A 21200-nucleotide genomic window follows, 5' to 3' on the forward strand; every position below is an offset into this window, starting at 1 on the left:
CGATCAACCTGGCTAACCAGATAGCCCAGGCTGGGGACTTCGTAGTCAACGCCTCCAATTGCGCTGCACAGGCAGCCGTGAATGCAATCTCCATTAGAAGAGCCCTGTGGCTCAGGGATTGGCGAGCAGATTCGGCCTTCAAGCGCTCTTTGACGTCTCTGCCCTACCAGGCTGGTCGCTTGTTTGGAGAAAAATTAGACCAAATGATCTCCGGATGCCACCGGGGGAAAAGTAAATTTCTTCCCCAGCAAAAGCCTACCCGGCCGTTTCGGTATCAACAACAACAACAACCCCGATTTCGGCCTTTTCGTAACAATACCAACTGGTCTTCTACTCCCTCTACCTCCGCATCAGGACGTGGCCCGCGCGGTGACCGAGGCTCCCAGGTCTCTTACAGACCTAACCGTAATTGGAAACCCAGACAGAGACCTCCGGGGTCTAAGGGAGCCACTTCCCTTAGATCCTCCTCGCAATGACTACTTGCAGCATCCAGGGGGCACCAACAGCGTAGGAGGGTGGTTACTTTTGTTCCGCCAAGCCTGACTCTGTCGTTTCCGACGAGTGGGTCAGGGAACTGGTGTCCACCGGATACAAAATAGAATTTTCTCTCACCACCCCCCCCCCCCCCCCACGTGCTTCTTCCAGTCTTGCCCTCCAAAATCAAAGACAACAGCTCTTCTCCAGGCCATACGGGCACTTCAAAGGGACGAAGTCATCCCGGTTCCCCTAGACCAAAGGGTTCTGCTCGAACCTATTCGTGGTCCCAAAGAAGGACGGATCGCTCCGTCCGATCCTGGACCTGAAGCTGCTAAACAAATTTGTGAAAATCCGTCACTTCAGAATGGAGTCCCTACGGTCTGTGGTCGCGTCCATGGAAAAAGGAGAATTCCTGGCGTCCATAGACATCAAGGATGCTTACCTTCCACATCCCAATTTTTCCTCCACATCAACAGTTCCTCCGCTGCGCATGTCGCGGAGAACACTTCCAATTTGTGGCCTCGCCTTTCGGTCTCGCCACCGCCCCCAGAGTCTTCACGAAGGTCATGGCGGCTGCCATGGCCATTCTTCATTCCAGGGGAGTGGTGGTACTTCCGTACCTGGACGACCTACTGATAAAGGGTCCTTCTTACCCAGCCTGCGAAGAGTCTGTCGCTCTCACAGTGGATACTCTTTCTCGCCTGGGTTGGAAGATAAACTTCGAAAAATCCTCTCCGATTCCGGCCTAGCGGATCTCCTTTCTTGGGATGACTCTTGACACTTCTCGTGGTCTGGTCATCCTCCCTCAAGACAAGGCCTTGGCCTTGCAGCAGGGAGCTCAGTCTTTCCCGTCCAGTCTCCCACTCCATCCAATTCAGCATGCGCATTCTCAGGCAGATGGTAGCAGCCATGGAATCGGTTCCATTTGCGCAATTTCACCTCCGTCCCCTTCAGCATGCTCTTCTGTCGGCGTGGGACGGCAATCCGTCCTCCCTCGACCACCGCTTCATTCTGCCCCCATGGGTCAGAAAGACCCTCAGGTGGTGGACGTTGAAGTCTTCCCTAACCCAGGGAAGATCTTTTCTCCCTGTGCGGTGGCTGGTGGTGACCACCGATGCCAGCCTCATAGGCTGGGGGGCGGTTTTCAACCATCACACAGCTCAGGGGCGGTGGTCCACTCACCTTCCCATCAATCTCCTGGAGATACGAGCCATCAGACTAGCATTGTTCCAGTTTCACCACCTTCTGGCGGGTCATCCAGTCAGAATCCAGTCTGACAACGCCACGGCCGTGGCATACATCAATCGTCAAGGGGGAACCCGTAGCAAGACGGCTATGCTCGAGGTGTCCCACATCCTGCTCTGGGCGGAATCCAACCATTCGCCCATATCGGCGATCCACATTCCAGGTGTGGAGAATTGGGCGGCGGACTTCCTCAGCCGCCAGGGCCTCGCCTCGGGCGAGTGGTCTCTTCACCCGGAGGTTTTCCAGCAGATCTGTCATCGCTGGGGGACCCCGGATGTGGATCTCATGGCATTCAGGTTGAACAACAAGGTTCCACAGTTCTTTGCACGGTCACTCGACCCACGGGCCATTGGAGCAAATGCCCTGGTCTTGCCTTGGCACCAATTCCGCCTCTCATATATTTTTCCCCCTCTTCCCCTGCTGCTGAGGGTCATCAAGAAGATCAGGGCAGAAGGGGTACCAGTGATCCTCGTCGCGCCGGATTGGCCGCGCCGGGCATGGTACGCGGAACTAGTTCAGCTGGTCGCCGACGTTCCCTGGCGTCTTAAAGATCGCGTGGATCTTCTCTCACAGGGCCCGATTTACCACCAGAACTCAGGGGCCCTGTCTTTGACGGCCTGGCCGTTGAATCCTGGATTCTAGGCCAAGCGGGTTTCACTCCCAAGGTGTCTTCCACCATGATCAGGGCTAGGAAACCCGTATCCATGCGCAGTTACCACCGTACCTGGCGAATTTTCTTCTCATGGTGCGACGCACAGGGGTGATCTCCCCTGGTATTTTCTATCCCTGCCATATTGGATTTTCTCAAATCTGGACTAGAGTCGGAACTTGCTCTTAGCTCTCTAAAGGGTCAAGTTTCGGCATTGTCAGTCCTTTTCCAGCGAAAGATTGCCAATAGATTGCCGGTGAAGACTTTTTTCCAGGGAGTCTCCCATGTGGCGCCTCCCTACAAAATGCCCTTGGATCCGTGGGATCTTAATTTAGTTCTCGGAGCCCTTCAGGAGACTCCCTTCGAACCGCTACAGGACGTTTCCCTGACCTTCCTCTCCTGGAAGGTAGTTTTCCTAGTGGCCATTACGTCCATCAGGCGAGTTTCGGAGTTGGCTGCACTCTCCTGCCGCCCTCCGTTTCTAATTTTTCATCCGGACAAGGCGGTATTGAGGACCTCTCCCGCTTTTCTGCCCAAGGTAGTTTCTTCTTTCCACCTCAATGAGGAGATTGTTCTGCCTTCGTTCTGTCCGGCACCGGTCCACCGCATTGAAAAGGCTCTGCACTCTTGATGTGGTAAGGGCTCTTCGTCGGTACGTCTCGCGGACGGCTCCCTTCCGCATGTCGGATGTCCTGTTCGTACTTCCAGAGGGGCCAAGGAAGGGTTCTCCCGCTTCCAAAGCTACTCTAGCTAAATGGATTCTGTCGACCAGTGAAGAATCCTATCGTGCCAAAGGTGTTCCTATCCCAGCTGGGATCAAGGCCCATTCTACCCGGTCGGTGGGCACCTCGTGGGCCATTCGGCACCAGGCGTCAGCACAGCAGGTCTGCAAGGCTGCGACATGGTCCAGTTTGCACACTTTTACCAAACATTACCACATTCATGCTCTCTTCTGCAGACGCCGCCCTTGGCAGGCGCATTCTGCAAGCGGCAGTTCCTTAGCCGTAAGCCAGTGGTACATGGGGTATTAATAATAATAATAATAATAATAATAATAATCTTTATTTTTATATAGCGCTAACATATTCCGCAGCGCTTTACAGTTTTGCACACATTATCATCACTGTCCCCGATGGGGCTCACAATCTAGAATCCCTATCAGTATGTCTTTGGAATGTGGGAGGAAACCGGAGTGCCCGGAGGAAACCCACGCAAACACGGAGAGAACATACAAACTCTTTGCAGATGTTGTCCTGAGTGGGATTAGAACCCAGGACCCCAGCGCTGCAAGGCTGCTGTGCTAACCACTGCGCCACCGTGCTGCCCGTATTAGCATATTGCTCCCCACCCAGGGACTGCTTTTGTACGTCCCATGGTCCTGTGTCCCCCAATGAGTCGTAGGAGAAAAGGAGATTTTTGTAACTCACCGTAAAATCTTTTTCTCTGAGCTACTCATTGGGGGACACAGCACCCACCCTGTTAGCCTGTTTGGCTTGTTGTTACTTCTTGGTTTTTGACATAGTTTGTCATTTGTTCATGCTCCTACTGCTTTACTACCAAACTGGTTGAAATTGTAGCCAGTGAAGGGGTTTATACTGCAGAGGAGGAGTTAATCTTTTTGTTTACTTAGTGTCCTCCTAGTGGCAGCAGCATAACACCCATGGTCCTGTGTCTCCCAATGAGTAGCTCGGAGAAAAAGATTTTATGGTGAGTACACAAAAATCTCCTTTTCGTAAATTTTATTGAAAAAATGAAAAATCGCTGGTCAACTTTTAACCCTTTATAACTTCCTAACAAAAGAATATTTGGTTCCAAAATTGTGCTGATGTAAAGTAGACATGTGGGAAATATTATTTATGAACTAATTTTCGTGACATACCTCTCTGATTTAAGGGCATAAAAATTCAAATTTCAAAAATTGCAAAATTTTCGCCGAATTTCCACTTTTTTTCACAAATAAACGTAAGTCATATTGAAGAAATTTTACCAGTATTATTAAAGTACAATATGTCACAAGAAAACAATCTCAGAATCACCAGGATCTGTTAAAGCGTTCCAGAGTTATGGCCTCATAAAGTGACAGTGGTCAGAATTGAAAAGAAAAAAAAAATGGCTCGGTCAGGAAGTTTGAAAAAAGGCTTTGGGGTGAAGGAGTTAAAACTGGAAAAAGTGGGGGTGAGTAACTTTTTTTTTTTTTTTTAAGTTGCCCGTGGGACATAAACGTGCGATCATTTTAAGTGTGATTTCATTTGATTCTATAGCTGATCTTAAGAAAGAAAAAAAAAAAAGCAAGATGGTAACAGGGGCCATCAGGTGCTCCTGGCTGCCAGTGTAACTTATTGGTCCCCCATTGGTTGCCAGTGTGCACATTTGATGGCGATTGCGCTGTTTAACCCCTTCATGACCTTGGGATTTTTCGTTTTTCTGTGTTCGTTTTTTCACTCCCCTCCTTCTTCCCAGAGCCATAACTTTTTTATTTTTCCGTCAATTTGGCCATGTGAGGGCTTATTTTTTGCGGGACGAGTTGTACTTTTGAATGACCTCATTGGTTTTAGCATGTCATGTACTAGAAAACGGGAAAAAAATTCCAAGTGCGTTGAAATTGCAAAGAAAGTGCAATCCCACACTTGTTTTGTTTGGCTTTTTTGCTAGGTTCACTAAATGCTAAAACTGACCTGACATTATGATTCTCCAGGTCAGTATGAGTTCATAGACACCTAACATGACTAGGTTATGTCATGACTAGGTTATGTCTTACCTAAGTGGTGAAAAAAAATTCCAAACTTTGCTAAAAAAAAAAATAAATAAATAATGCGCCATTTTCCGATACTCGTAGCGTCTCCATTTTTCATGATCTGGGGTCGGTTGAGGGCTTATTTTTTGCATGCCGAGATGACGTTTTTAATGATAGCAGTTTGGTGCAGATACGTTCTTTTGATCGCCCATTATTGCATTTTAATGCAATGTCGCAGCGACCAAAAAAACGTAATTCTGGCGTTTCAATTTTTTTTTTCTCGCTACGCCATTTAGCGATCAGGTTAATGCTTTTTTTTTTTTTTTAATTGATAGATCGGGCGATTCTGAACGCAGCGATACCAAATGTGTAGATTTGATTTTTTTTTTTTTTTTTTTATTATTGATTTATTTTGATTGGGGCAAAAGGGGGGTGATTTAAACTTTTATATTTTTTTCACTTTATTTTTTTCACTTTTTTTTTTTACTTTTGCCATGCTTCAATAGCCTCCATGGGAGGCTAGAAGCAGGCACAGCACGATCGGCTCTGCTACATAGCATCGATCTGCTATGTAGCAGAAAATCAGGTGTGCTGTGAGCGCCGACCACAGGGTGGCGCTCACAGCTACCGGCGATCAGTAACCATAGAGGTCTCAAGGACCTCTATGGTTACAATACTGAAGCATCGCCGACCTCCGATCATGTGACGGGGGTCGGCGATGACGTCATTTCCGGCCGCCCGGCCGGATGCGCGAGTTAAATGCCGCTGTCTGCATTTGACAGCGGCATTTAACTAGTTAATAGGTGCGGGCAGATCGCGATTCTGCCCACGCCTATTACGGGCACATGTCAGCTGTTCAAAACAGCTGACATGTCACGGCTTTGATGCGGGCTCACCGCCGGAGCCCGCATCAAAGCGGGGCTTCTGACCTCGGACGTACTATACCGTCTGAGGTCAGAAAGGGGTTATACAGGTCCTTCTCAAAAAATTAGCATATAGTGTTAAATTTCATTATTTACCATAATGTAATGATTACAATTAAACTTTCATATATTATAGATTCATTATCCACCAACTGAAATTTGTCAGGTCTTTTATTGTTTTAATACTGATGATTTTGGCATACAACTCCTGATAACCCAAAAAACCTGTCTCAATAAATTAGCATATCAAGAAAAGGTTCTCTAAACGACCTATTACCCTAATCTTCTGAATCAACTAATTAACTCTAAACACATGCAAAAGATACCTGAGGCTTTTATAAACTCCCTGCCTGGTTCATTACTCAAAACCCCCATCATGGGTAAGACTAGCGACCTGACAGATGTCAAGAAGGCCATCATTGACACCCTCAAGCAAGAGGGTAAGACCCAGAAAGAAATTTCTCAACAAATAGGCTGTTCCCAGAGTGCTGTATCAAGGCACCTCAATGGTAAGTCTGTTGGAAGGAAACAATGTGGCAGAAAACGCTGTACAACGAGAAGAGGAGACCGGACCCTGAGGAAGATTGTGGAGAAGGACCGATTCCAGACCTTGGGGAACCTGAGGAAGCAGTGGACTGAGTCTGGGGTGGAAACATCCAGAGCCACCGTGCACAGGCGTGTGCAGGAAATTGGCTACAGGTGCCGCATTCCCCAGGTAAAGCCACTTTTGAACCATAAACAGCGGCAGAGGCGCCTGACCTGGGCTACAGAGAAGCAGCACTGGACTGTTGCTAAGTGGTCCCAAGTACTTTTTTCTGATGAAAGCAAATTTTGCATGTCATTCGGAAATCAAGGTGCCAGAGTCTGGAGGAAGACTGGGGAGAAGGAAATGCCAAAATGCCTGAAGTCCAGTGTCAAGTACCCACAGTCAGTGATGGTGTGGGGTGCCATGTCAGCTGCTGGTGTTGGTCCACTGTGTTTCATCAAGGGCAGGGTCAATGCAGCTAGCTATCAGGAGATTTTGGAGCACTTCATGCTTCCATCGGCTGAAATGCTTTATGGAGATGAAGATTTTATTTTTCAGCACGACCTGGCACCTGCTCACAGTGCCAAAACCACTGGTAAATGGTTTACTGACCATGGTATTGCTGTGCTCAATTGGCCTGCCAACTCTCCTGACCTGAACCCCATAGAGAATCTGTGGGATATTGTGAAGAGAAAGTTGAGAGACGCAAGACCCAACACTCTGGATGAGCTTAAGGCCGCTATTGAAGCATCCTGGGCCTCCATAACATCTCAGCAGTGTCACAGGCTGATTGCCTCCATGCCACGCCGCATTGAAGCAGTCATTTCTGCCAAAGGATTCCCGACCAAGTATTGAGTGCATAACTGAACATTATTATTTGATGGTTTTTTTGTTTGTTATTAAAAAACACTTTTATTTGATTGGATGGGTGAAATATGCTAATTTATTGAGACAGGTTTTTTGGGTTATCAGGAGTTGTATGCCAAAATCATCAGTATTAAAACAATAAAAGACCTGACAAATTTCAGTTGGTGGATAATGAATCTATAATATATGAAAGTTTAATTGTAATCATTACATTATGGTAAATAATGAAATGTAACACTATATGCTAATTTTTTGAGAAGGACCTGTATGCTAAACACCACTGTCAGTGATGACAGGGGCATATTAATAGGAGATGGCAGGAATCATGGCGATCTCTGTTCATTGCTGTTATGGGCAAATGCCAGCTAAGTATTACAGGTAGCTCCTGAGCCCGCGACCTACTGCTGATGTGTGCTATGTTGAGGAGAAACAGAAGAAGTTGGCATCTGAAAGAAGTATAGTAATTTATTGACTTTTTTAATTTTTTTTTCTCCCCTTTAGGTTGCTGAGACGTGCCAGCTTGCCATTCAAAGGATAGAATGGCTTCAGAGTAACCCGGATGCTCCTGATGATAATCCTTTTCTGTCAGTGGACCCTGCTCCTCCTGCTGAGGAAAGAGATGTACCTAAACTGCGGGCCATCTTGTTAGATGACAACTTACAGCTATTTGAGCGCTATCGGGCCATGTTTGCTCTACGAAATATTGGAGGAAAGGATGCAGTTCTGGCATTGATAGATGGTAAGCCATTTCAGAAAAAAAAATTATTTTACTTTTTTCATTTTTACATTTTTTATTTACTTCTATTTTTAACATGCATAAAAGGGGGAGCAAACCCCTTTCCGACATTTGATGTAGTATTCCATCATATGTTTGGTCTCTATCTTCAATGCAAGCTCGGAAAACAAGTTTACATGCATGCCTTTCAGAGCAACAAGTGGAGCAAAACTCCTGGTAACCTTTTAAATGCAGTGGTGAATATCTGACAGCAGCATTTAAAGCTCACGGGGCTAAGTATTCACACGATAATCTGTCACCCTGCAGTCACGATGCGAGTTGCTATGAGATACCTGCCAGAACTGTGCTCCTGTATTATTCATTTAAGTTTTTAAAAATTAATCTGACTCCTTTTACATCACATTAAAAAATAATAAAAAAATAAGTATGACCGCTTTTGTAACAGTCCAGTGTATTAATCTCTTCGACCTGGGCTATTCCCTGCTTTTGCACTTTCGTTTTTTGCTCCCCGAGCCATAATTTTTTTTTTTTTTTTTTATTATTATTATTTTTCCGTCACTATGGCCATGTGAGGGCTTGTTTTTTGTAGTTGTACATTTGAATGGCACCATTGATTTCACAATATAATGTACTGGAAAGCGGGGAAAAAATCCAAGTGCCATAAAATTGCAAAAAAAAAAAAAGTTCAATTCCACAATTGTTAAGTTGATTATTTTTTTATTTTTTTTTTTTATTTACCATGTTCACTAAATGCTAAAACTGACCTGCCATTAATTCTCCAGGTCATTCCGAGTTTGTAGAGATACTGAAAATATATACAATATATACTCAAGTATAAGCTGAGATTTTCAGCCCATTTTTTGGGGGCTGAAAGTCCCCCTCTCGGCTTATACTCGAGTCAGGGTCGACAGGGAAGGGGGAGCGGGGGCTGTCTAATTATACTCACCTACTCCTGGCACGGTCCTTGCAGTTCCCTGGCGCCCCAGCTTCTTCCTGTACTCAGCGGTTACATGGTACCGCTCATTACAGTAATGAATATGCTGCTCCACCTCCCATAGGGGTGGAGCCGCATATTCATTACTGTAATGAGCGGTAAGGTGACCACTCAGTACAGGATGAAGCAGCAGCGCCGGGGAAGCAGGGACTGCACTGCACCAGGAGCAGGTGAGTATAATGGGGAGGTGGAGCGCAGCGCGATATTCACCTGCTCCCCGTTCCGGCACCGCTCCGTCTAAAGCGTCTTCTGCAGTGACGCTCAGGTCAGAGGGCGCTATGACGTGGTTACTGCGCACCCTCTGCCTGAACGTCAGTGCACAGGACGCTGAAGATGGAGCGGCGCCGGAATGAGGAGCAGGTGAATATTGAAAGTGCCGGGGGCCTGAGCGACGGAGAGGTGAGTATGTGATTTGTTTTTTGTTTTTGTTTTTTTATCGCAGCAAAGGCAAATGGGGCAAGTGCCTGTATGGAGCATCTATGAGGCCATAACGTTTGTGCAGCACTATATGGGGCAAGTGTCTGTATGCAGCATCTTATGGGGCAAATGTGTCTATGGCGCATCTTATGGGGCCATTATTAACCTTTATGCAGGATTATATGGGGCATATTTTAATATGGAGCATCTTATGGAGACATATTAAACTTTATGGAGCATTATATAGGGCTCCTGATTCAATATGGATATTCAAAAACACAACATACTGATGTCTCAATTAATTTTTCTTTTATTGGTATCTATTTTTACTTTTGACATTTCCCACCCTAGGCTTATACTCCATTAAGTTTTCCCAGTTTTTTGTGGGAAAATTTGGGGTCTCGGCTTATTCTCGGGTCGGCTTATACTCGAGTATATACGGTCGGTTCTTTATTTTTTTTTAATTTTTTTGTGGTAATTAAAAAACAATCCAAAGTTTGTTAAAAAAAAAATAAAATTGCAATTTTTGGTGCTGGGCGAGGGCTTATTTCTTGCGCCAAGCTGACGTTTTTATTATTTGGGGTAGATACGATGTTTTGAACTCTTGTTATTGCAGTGTTGGAGCAACCAAAAAAAAACACAATTCTGTCTTTTTTTTTTTTCTTTTGTTTGTTTTTCTCTCGTTGCGGTGTTTACTGATCGGATTAATTTATATTTTGATCGGATGTTTCTGAATCTGGTGGTACCAGTGTTTTTTTTTTTTTTTAAACTTCGCTTGCTTTAACCCCTTCATGACCCAGCCTATTTTGACCTTAAAGACCTTGCCGTTTTTTGCAATTCTGACCAGTGTCCCTTTATGAGGTAATAACTCAGGAACGCTTCAACGGATCCTAGCGGTTCTGAGATTGTTTTTTCATGACATATTGGGCTTCATGTTAGTGGTAAATTTAGGTCAATAAATTATGCGTTTTTGTGCTAAAAACTGAAATTTGGTGATAATTTTGAAAATTTCGCAATTTTCACATTTTGAATTTTTATTCTGTTAAACCAGAGAGTTATGTGACACAAAATAGTTAATAAATAACATTTCCCACATGTTTACTTTACATCAGCACAATTTTGGAAGCAAAATTTTTTTTTTGCTAGGAAGTTATAAGGGTTAAAATTTGACCAGCGATTTCTCATTTTTACAACGAAAATTACAAAACCATTTTTTTAGGGACCACCTCACATTTGAAGTCAGTTTGAGGGGTCTATATGGCTGAAAATACCCAAAAGTGACACCATTCTAAAAACTGCACCCCTCAAGGTACTCAAAACCACATTCAAGAAGTTTATTAACCCTTCAGGTGCTTCACAGCAGCAGAAGCAACATGGAAGGAAAAAATGAACATTTAACTTTTTAGTCACAAAAATTATCTTTTAGCAACAATTTATTTATTTTCTCAATGCTAAAAGGAGAAACTGAACCACGTAAGTTGTTGTCCAATTTGTCCTGAGTACGCTGATACCTCATATGTGGGGGTAAACCACTGTTTGGGCGCACGGCAGGGCTTGGAAGGGAAGGAGCGCCATTTGACTTTTTGAATCAAAAATTGGCTCCACTCTTTAGCGGACACCATGTCACGTTTGGAGAGCCCCCGTGTGCCTAAAAATTGGAGCTCCCCCACAAGTGACCCCATTTTGGAAACTAGACCCCCCAAGGAACTTATTTAGATGCCTAGTGAGCACTTTAAACCCTCAGGTGCTTCACAAATTGATCTGTAAAAATGAAAAAGTACTTTTTTTTTTTTCACAAAATTCTTTTCGCCTCAATTTTTTCATTATCACATGGGCAATAGAATAAAATGGATCATAAAATTTGTTGGGCAATTTCTCCCGAGTACGCCGATACCTCATATGTGGGGGTAAACCACTGTTTGGGCACTCGGCAGGGCTCGGAAGGGAAGGCGCGCCATTTGACGTTTTTAATGGAAAATTAGCTCCAATTGTTAGCGGACACAATGTCGCGTTTGGAGAGCCCCTGTGTGCCTAAACATTGGAGCTCCCCCACAAGTGACCCCATTTTGGAAACTAGACCCCCAAGGAACTTATCTAGATGCATATTGAGCACTTTAAACCCCCAGGTGCTTCACAGAAGTTTATAACGCAGAGCCATGAAAATAAAAAATAATTTTTCTTTCCTCAAAAATGATTTTTTAGCCTGGAATTTCCTATTTTGCCAAGGGTAATAGGAGAAATTGGACCCCAAATGTTGTTGTCCAGTTTGTCCTGAGTACGCTGATACCCCATGTGTGGAGGTAAACCACTGTTTGGGCACACGTCGGGGCTCAGAAGGGAAGTAGTGACTTTTGAAATGCAGACTTTGATGGAATGGTCTGCGGGTGTCACGTTGCGTTTGCAGAGCCCCTGGTGTGTCTAAACAGTAGAAACATCCCACAAGTGACCCCATTTTAGAAACTAGACCCCCCAAGGAACTTATCTAGATATGTGGTGAGCACTTTGAACCCCCCAGTGCTTCACAGACGTTTACAACGTAGAGCCGTGAAAATAATAAATCATTTTTCTTTCCTCAAAAATGATGTTTTAGCAAGCATTTTTTTATTTTCACAAGGGTAACAGGAGAAATTGGACCCCAGTAATTGTTGCGCAGTTTATCCTGAGTATGCTGGTACTCAATGTGTGGGGGTAAACCACTGTTTGGGCACACGTCAGGGCTCGGAATTGAGGGAGCACCATTTGACTTTTTGAATACGAGATTGGCTGGAATCAATGGTGGCGCCATGTTGCGTTTGGAGACCCCTGATGTGCCTAAACAGTGGTAACCCCTCAATTCTACCTCCAACACTAACCCCCCCACACCCCTAACCCTAATCCCAACTGTAGCCATAACCCTAATCACAACCCTAACCACAACACCCCCCTAACCACAACCCTAACCCTAAGGCTATGTGCCCACGTTGCGGATTCGTGTGAGATTTTTCAGCATCATTTTTGAAAAATCCGCGGGTAAAAGGCACTGCGTTTTACCTGCGGATTTTCCACGGATTTCCAGTGTTTTTTGTGCGGATTTCACCTGTGGATTCCTATTGAGGAACAGGTGTAAAACGCTGCTGAATCCACACAAAGAATTGACATGCTGCGGAAAATACAACGCAGCGTTTCCGCGCGGTATTTTCCGCACCATGGGCACAGCGGATTTGGTTTTCCATAGGTTTACATGGTACTGTACACCTGATGGAACACTGCTGCGAATCCGCAGCGGCCAATCCGCTGCGGATCCGCAGCCAAATCCGCACCGTGTGCACATGGCCTAATTCTAAAGGTATGTGCACACGCTGCGGAAAACGCTGCGGATCCGCAGCAGTTTCCCATGAGTTTACAGTTCAATGTAAACATATGGGAAACAAAAATCGCTGTACACATGCTGCGGAAAAACTGCACGGAAACGCAGCGGTTTACATTCCGCAGCATGTTACTTCTTTGTGCGGATTCCGCAGCGGTTTTACAACTGCTCAAATAGAAAATCGCAGTTGTAAAACCGCAGTGAAATGCGCAGAAAAAACGCGGTAAATCCGCCGCGGTTTAGCACTGCGGATTTATCAAATTCGCAGCGGAAAAATCCGCAGAGGACCAGAATACGTGTGCACATACCGAAACCCTACCCCTAACCCTACCCCTAACCCTATTCTAACATTAGTGGAAAAAAAAAAATTCTTTATTATTTTTTATTGTCCCTACCTATGGGGGTGACAAAGAGGGGGGGGGGGGGTCATTTATTATTTTTTATTTTGATCACTGAGATAGATTATATCTTAGTGATCAAAATGCACTTTGGAACGAATCTGCCGGCCGGCAGATTCGGCGGGTGCACTGCGCATGCGCCCGCCATTTTGGAAGATGGCGGCGCCCGGGGAGAAGACGGACGGACCCCGGCAGGATCGGTAAGTATGATGGGGTGGGTGGGAGCACGGGGGGTGGGATCGGAGCACGGGGGGTGGAACGGAGCACGGGGGGGTGGAACGGAGCACAGGGGGGTGGATCGGAGTGCGGGGGGGGTGATTGGAGCACGTGGGGGTGATTGAAGCACGGGGGGAGCGGACAAGAGCACGGGGGGGAGCGGAGCACAGGACAGAGGGGAGCCGGAACAGTGTACCGGACAGATCGGGGGGCCGGGGGGGGGGGCGATCGGTGGGGTGGGGGCACATTAGTATTTCCAGCCATGGCCGATGATATTGCAGCATCGGCAATGGCTGGATTGTAATATTTCACCAGTTATAATAGGTGAAATATTACAAATCGCTCTGATTGGCTGTTGAAAGTGAAACTGCCAATCAGAGCGATCGTAGCCACGAGGGGGTGAAGCCACCCCCCCTCGGCTAAACTACCACTCCCCCTGTCCCTGCAGATCGGGTGAAATGGGAGTTAACCCTTTCACCCGATCTGCAGGGACGCGATCTTTCCATGACGCCACGTAGGCGTCATGGGTCGGATTGGCACCGACTTTCATGACGCCTACGTGGCGTCATGGGTCGGGAAGGGGTTAATAGTCATCTTATCAGACCTAAAGTCTCAATCGTCTGATCGCTTGTGCTACACATAGCAGAATTGATCATCTGCTTTGAGTTGCGGCCACAGGGCAGCTATAATAGATCGGGAATGACAACCATAGGGGTCTCTTGCAGATCCCGGGTTGTTATGCCAACCCATTGGCGCCCCGCGATCATGTGATGGGCAACGATGGGCACATCTTATGACACGCTTCCAACACGGGCATGTTAAATTTAACAGCCACCGGTGGATCGCGATTTCACCTGCAGCTATTTCGGGCACAACTGATCTGATCAGCTGTTATACTGCTTGAAAAGATGCCGTCTCGGCAGCATGTAAAGTATATCCACACAATCGGTAAACGCCGTGAGGAGAAAAGTAATCAAAACTCTAGAATAGAAATTTTTTTGGGGGGTGGTGGGGATGTTGCTTTAGGCTAGTTTCACATTTGCGGTTATGTCCGCAGCGTATCGTCCGCAACCGAAAACGCATGAAAAAACACATGCAGACGTCTGATAATGCAGCATTTATTTTCCGCATCAGCTTACATATAATAAGAAAAATAATGCAGCGTTTGCATGCGTTTTACATGTGCTTTTTATGCGTTTGGAATTTCCAGGAGGGTGTGTCTTTAATGGGCATGTCTTAATCAGATCCCAGACATGCGCAGTCTGAAGTACGCAAGCACATCAACGCATGCGTACACAAAGACATGTGTATGCATGCGTTCCCATAGACAGTAATGCATTTTTTTTTATTTTATTTATTTATTTTTTTTGCCGCATTCCTTGTTTTTGGACCATTTACGCTCGTGTAAAAAAAAAAAAAGCCTCAAACACATCGTGTGCACATAGTCTGTGTTCCCTTTATTTTTTGAGCAGTGTATATACAGGTGCTTCTCACAAAATTATATCATCAAAAAGTTAATTTTTCAGTTCTTCAATACAAAAAGTGAAATTCATATATAGTCATTAAAAACAGAGTGATCTATTTCACGTGTTTTTCTGTTAATGTTTACGGCTTACTGCCAATAAAAACCAAGTCATTATCTCAGTAAATTAGAATACTTTATAACACCAGCTTGAAAAAAGGTTTTGAAATCCGAAATGTTGGCCTACTCAAATGTATATTCAGTAAATGCACTCAATACTTGGTTGCAGGGTGGATTTGATTTAAATCAGTGATTTAAATCAAAGTTTCTACCTAAACTAGTTCTTGCTACTTTAACATGCAAGTAGATGAAGATTTTTAGAATTTACTTTTTTCTCCCCAGTTTAATGGGTTAATCATTCATATTTGGACACCACTGTTCTGTTGTACTTAGGAAGGAGAAAAATAATCCTGACCTTAATAACAATTTAAATAGATTTATTCAACTGAAACAATAACAACATTACAGCACAAGTTATTTGCTTAAACAAACATCCGTGTTTGTTAACTAATTTGGCTAAACAAAATATATATATACTATAAGAAACTTAGACTGTCATCCCAGCCGACACATGAAAAACTTAAATACTACTGTCCCTGCTGTCCTCTGTAGCTCACTTGTCGTCATCTTCATCATCATCTTCTTCTTTGTTCCTATTCATAATCTGGAAAAGAAAAACAAGCTTTCCTGCTTTATTGGGTCCCAACCGATTTCTCAATTTAGAATGAATGAGTCCAAAGGAAGAGAATATTCTTTCAACGCCTGCAGAAGAAGCTACTGCTGTTAAAAGTGAAATCATTACTTGAACAGTCTCTAAATCCAAGAGCTTAAGTGACTTCCACCAGTTTACTGGTGTGACCTTCCTTAAAATATCTTCAGCAAACATATATTTCTTGAATGGTTCCCCCTTAGCTCTGAAGTTTATTATAGTTGGCATTAAAGATGGATGATTGCTGGATACCCATGTCATAGCTAACTCCTCTTCCTCAGCACTTAGGTTTTGACCCTGATATTGGATATTGACAATATTTGCCAAAAAATGAGCTGGAGTCAGTGCTTGTCCCATTCGTTTGTTTACTGCTTGTAATTTAATTCTGTCCATGTGTAGTTCTGTTTTTAAGTGTTCACTCAGTTCCTTCCAAATTTCAACAGCATCCGCAATTAAACAGCTATTTTTCTGTATTTTGTTTAAAGCTTGAGAGATGGGTTTCAGGAAGCTCAGCATATGTTCAACATTTCTCTTAAGCCCAATGTTGAGGATTTTGGCCGTGACAGTGCCATCTATTTTATCTCGATTTTCTTCACAAAGTGTTATCAGAATAGGCCAGTTTTTGATATACTGCTCAAAACAGTCCACCACAGAGTTCCATCTAACATCTTGTGGGAGCGTTAGCTTGGTTCCACCCATCCTTTTCAGAGCTGCTGCAGCAAAATGATTATTACGGAAGTATTTAGCAATTTCAACAACATTAGCCTTTATTTCTGGAACACTTAAGTCTTTGGCTAAGAGGTGTAACAAATGAGCACTGCAACCATATGTTATTAGCAGCTTTGTATTCCCTCCCTGCTCTTCTAAATCTCTTCTCATCTTGGATACGTTTGCAGCATTGTCAGTGACCAAACTGCGTACTAGACATTTGAATTTTTGTTCACATGTCGTTATAGCTTTTACTGCCACTTCTTGTAAGTATTCTGCTGTGTGCATTTTCTGACGTATCAGTTGTTTGTGCAAGGAAGACTTTACCTTCTTCTGTTGTTATACAAGCACATACGATAGGATCATTGTGGACATTACTCCACCCATCAATACTTAGGTTAACAATTTTACCCTCCAGAGCTGTTGCACATTGCTCCATTTCTCTGTCATACACTTGATCCAGCAGTTTCCCTGCAACATCAGCTCTGCTTGGTGGACTGTATCCTGGTCTCAGTGACTGAACCATATTAATGAAATGTGGGTTCTCAGTCAGACGAAAAGAGTTCGTTGCATAAATAAACTGGGCAATTTTTTCATCAATCAACTCTTTTTCTAATCTGGTAGTTCTTATCACAAACCAGTACCATGCAGTAATAATAAGAAATATAATTTTTCTCACACATGACAGTTCAGTCTTTAGAAATAGGATTCAATGAAAATGTTTACCAACCTGAAGATCCTGCCTGTTCAGAAGTTTCTTTGGTCCTCTTCATCACCGCACTTCTCATGATGTTGCCTCATTCGCGCCACCAGGCCTTGCATCTCTTTGTTGCATCGTTTGCATTTTGCACGCATGCCTGCCTTACCGATAGGCGAAGGAGCTTCATTAAAATATTCCCAAACTGGGTCTCTTTTACGGCCTGCTGCCATTATAAGGAAAGAATGTAATAAACCTCAGATCGTACACACAAACAGTCTGTCTGTGGCTATGCTGCAGTATTGTGCTCAAAGTTTCACTTTAATTTTCTTGTCTGCTTGCCCTTCCTCCTCCTCACACTTAGATTCACATTCTTCTTGTGTTGTGCAGATCTATTCCACTCCAAACAATCAGAAACATATTGTCTAACTTCTTGGACTTGGCACTGAAGGGGTTGATTCTGTATTCATAGGTTTGTAGAACAATAGGATTAAGGTCTTTTTCTCAACTCTGTTCATGTTGAAACATTTTTGCCGCGAAGAAGAGGCTGGGACCTCTGCGGAGTCAAATTCAGTTTTGAGAACTGCGTAAGTAAAGCGAGCGTCTGTGATAATATAGGAGAGAAACTGCCCACTAATCCTACAGAAACCTCTGGAAGAGCATGGCATTGTGAATGTTACACATATGCAGCCTTTATTCTACTGAGTTAAACAACTCAGCTTTATCTCATGATGGAAGAACCATGTAAAATATTTTCCTCAAAAAGCAGTCTATTGAAAAAAATCTGATTTGGATATTGATGAGCTACTCTTATGATCGGTCATCAATATCAGATCAGTGGGGGTCTGACAGCTGGTAACCCCACTGGTCAGCTGTTGGGCCTGTGGTAGCCATAAATAGTGTACAAAGCCAGGGAACCACAGCGCCATACATTATATGTAGTGGTAGTACTGGGAAAACTACCACTACAGTGTTGTGTACTCCTGCTAGCTACCCAGCCACAGGACCTACAAAGCGCTGATTAGTGAGGGGGGCCTGGTGTCACATCCCACCAGTCTGATATTTGTATATGCATGTAAAGAAGCTGCGGAGACACCATCACGTGTTTCTCGACGCAAGCAGTGAATAGCCAGGCCTTTCCCCGGGAAGGAACAACCACGGGAAGGGCAGCATCCTATGAAGGAAAGCCACCTATGCCAAGCATGGTATCCATCCACAGACAGCTGTTTCGGGGTTTTTGCCCCTCATCAGTGTGGAGTAGGAATCTGGCTATTAGGAGCAGTGCCTAGTAAAAAGGCTATAAAGGCACAGATGATTGGCCTCAGGGAGACCAAAACATCCAACACCGCGGAGACACCATCACGTGTTTCTCAACGCAGTGATTCCAGAACACTGCCCCCATCCCTTATGGGAAATATGCAGATGCATGTAAAGAAGCTGCGGAGACACCATCACGTGTTTCTCGACGCAAGCAGTGAATAGCCCCGAAACAGCTGTCTGTGGATGGATACCATGCTTGGCATAGGTGGCTTTCCTTCATAGGATGCTGCCCTTCCCGTGGTTGTTCCTTCCCGGGGAAAGGCCTGGCTATTCACTGCTTGCGTCGAGAAACACGTGATGGTGTCTCCACAGCTTCTTTACATGCATCTGCATATTTCCCATAAGGGATGGGGGCAGTGTTCTGGAATCACTGCGTTGAGAAACACGTGATGGTGTCTCCGCGGTGTTGGATGTTTTGGTCTCCCTGAGGCCAATCATCTGTGCCTTTTATAACCAGTCTGATATTGACGGCTTAGCCTTAAGGTACCGTCACATTAAGCGACGCTGCAGCGATATAGACAACGATGCCGATCACTGCAGCGTCGCGTCGCTGTTTAGTCGTTGTGTGGTCGCTGGAGAGCTGTCACACAGACAGCTATCCAGCGACCAACGATGCCGAAGTCCCCGGGTAACCAGGGTAAACATCGGGTTACTAAGCGCAGGGCCGCGCTTAGTAACCCGATGTTTACCCTGGTTACCAATGTAAAAAAAAAAAAAAACACACACTACATACTTACTTTTCGGTGTCTGTCGCGTCCCCAGGCGTCAGCTTCCCTGCACTGTGTAAGCGCCGGCCGTAAAGCAGAGCGGTGAAGTCACCGCTGTGCTCTGCTTTACGGCCGGCCGGCGCTGACACAGTGCAGGGAAGCTGATGCCGGGGGACGTGACAGACACCAGAATGTAAGTAGTTTTTTTTTTTTTTTTTTTTTTACATTTTACAATGGTAACCAGGCTAAATATCGGGTTACTAAGCACGGCGTGCACTTGTAACCAGGGTAAACATCGGGTTACTAAGTGAACACATCGCTGGATCGGCATCACACACGCCGATTCAGCGGGTGATCCAGCGACAAAATAAAGTTCTGGCTTTCTAGCTCCGACCAGCGATGTCACAGCAGGATCCTGATCGCTGCTGTGTGTCAAACACGATATCGCTATCCAGGACGCTGCAACGTCACGGATCGCTATCGTTCTAAAGTTGCTCAGTGTGAAGGTACCTTAAGGCTCCTGGAAAACTCCCAAAAGCTGGTTGGCAGTTGGGTCTTACACTTCAGTCAAACAAGGGATGAATTTGCCTCCGTTTGATTGTATGTATTCTCTATGCAGTGCTGCATATATATAATACATTTTTCTTTATTTCAGGTCTACAGTGTGGCGGTTCACTTTTCCGTCATGAAATTGGCTATGTCTTGGGTCAAATGCAGCATGAAGCAGCAGTTCCAGGGCTTGCGGCAGCATTGGATCGATTGCAGGAGAATCCAATGGTCCGCCATGAGTGTGCTGAAGCTTTAGGATCTATTGCTCAAGAAGACTGTCTAAAAGCACTTCGAACACACGTGGGGGACCTAGAACAGGTGGTTAGGGAGAGCTGTGAAGTGGCCTTGGATATGTATGAATATGAGAACAGCGGAGACTTCCAGTATGCAAATGGTCTGAGCCAAATCCAGGAGCTGGCCTCCTAATCGGGGATACCAAATATTTATAGAGAATGCTACTTTTAAAAGCCTTGAACTTTAAAATAAAAAAATGGACTATGGTTTCCAGTACAGGATTAGTTTATTAAATTAAATATTGGACTTTGTTTGGGACACTATCCTACTGAAGCTTCACTAATATTTATGTGCTTAATGCATAATGACAAAGCATTGTTATCCAATATTCATATATAGCAATGGAATATCTTGATTTTGTCCTGTCTGATCTATTCTTTACACACAATGAACTTAAATAAATGCCTACACTGTTTTACAATGGTTATTGATTTAATTCCATACTTTGTGTACCACCATAGAACTCTGGTGTCTGGGCAAGGCTAGCACAAGGTTTGGCATTTGCTTGCCATGGGGGGGAAGGTTGGATTGCTTTTCAATGCCACTGGAGTACATAGCTAAATTTATTTGCCTGCTTAAAATGCACATCATTTTGCTTTTTTTTTTTTTTTTTTTCTTGGAGTGGAATTTCCTAGGTCCCTGCGGAGTTTAACAATTTGCAGTTTGTTTGGCAAGGACTGAAAGAGTAGTAATAAAAATATCTGGTGCCGTTTCACACCTTCTGAAAATTGAAGCAGCCTCTCTGGGTCAGACAGACCACGTGGCCAGATGGGGTCCCACCGACGCTAGAGTGGCTCTGAGAGAGACTTTGTCAGGAAGAAGTGCGATTAGTCGCAGAGGTACCTCAGTGACTGTTCCCAACAATACAACGCTTGTCACCTCCATGCCAGGCAGAAGTTGACCTATGAATCCTGAACTGCCGTTGAAGACCTATTTCATGTTTTCCATTCACTAATGTATCTCTGTATATATGACTGTATATAGTATTGTGAATGCTTTGTTCATGTGATTTACTTGCGATAATCTTTCTTGTATTAACCCTGTTAAGTAATATTATAAATAATAAGCCTGGTCTTCCCCGTAATGTTCTGCATTTATCACATGGTTGAGTGCAGCCTAGCAGTGGAGACTCACAATCACTTTAAAAAGATGAGATCTAGCTAAGC

The 21200-nt window shown here is 44.6% G+C and overlaps 1 protein-coding gene across 1 annotated transcript in view; it reads left to right on the forward strand.

Annotated features, from left to right (window-relative positions):
- DOHH (deoxyhypusine hydroxylase) overlaps window positions 1-20455 on the forward strand; it is a 45003-nt gene extending 24548 nt beyond the window's left edge. The window contains exons 3-4 of the mRNA XM_069741779.1: window positions 7923-8160; window positions 19847-20455. Coding sequence (XP_069597880.1) covers window positions 7923-8160; window positions 19847-20166 — 558 coding nt within the window. The 3' untranslated portion in view covers window positions 20167-20455. The remainder of the gene's footprint in view (window positions 1-7922; window positions 8161-19846) is intronic.
- The last annotated feature ends 745 nt before the right edge of the window (window positions 20456-21200 follow it).

Source organism: Ranitomeya imitator, chromosome 1 (assembly GCF_032444005.1).
Source record: "Ranitomeya imitator isolate aRanImi1 chromosome 1, aRanImi1.pri, whole genome shotgun sequence".
Taxonomy (NCBI): domain Eukaryota; kingdom Metazoa; phylum Chordata; class Amphibia; order Anura; family Dendrobatidae; genus Ranitomeya; species Ranitomeya imitator.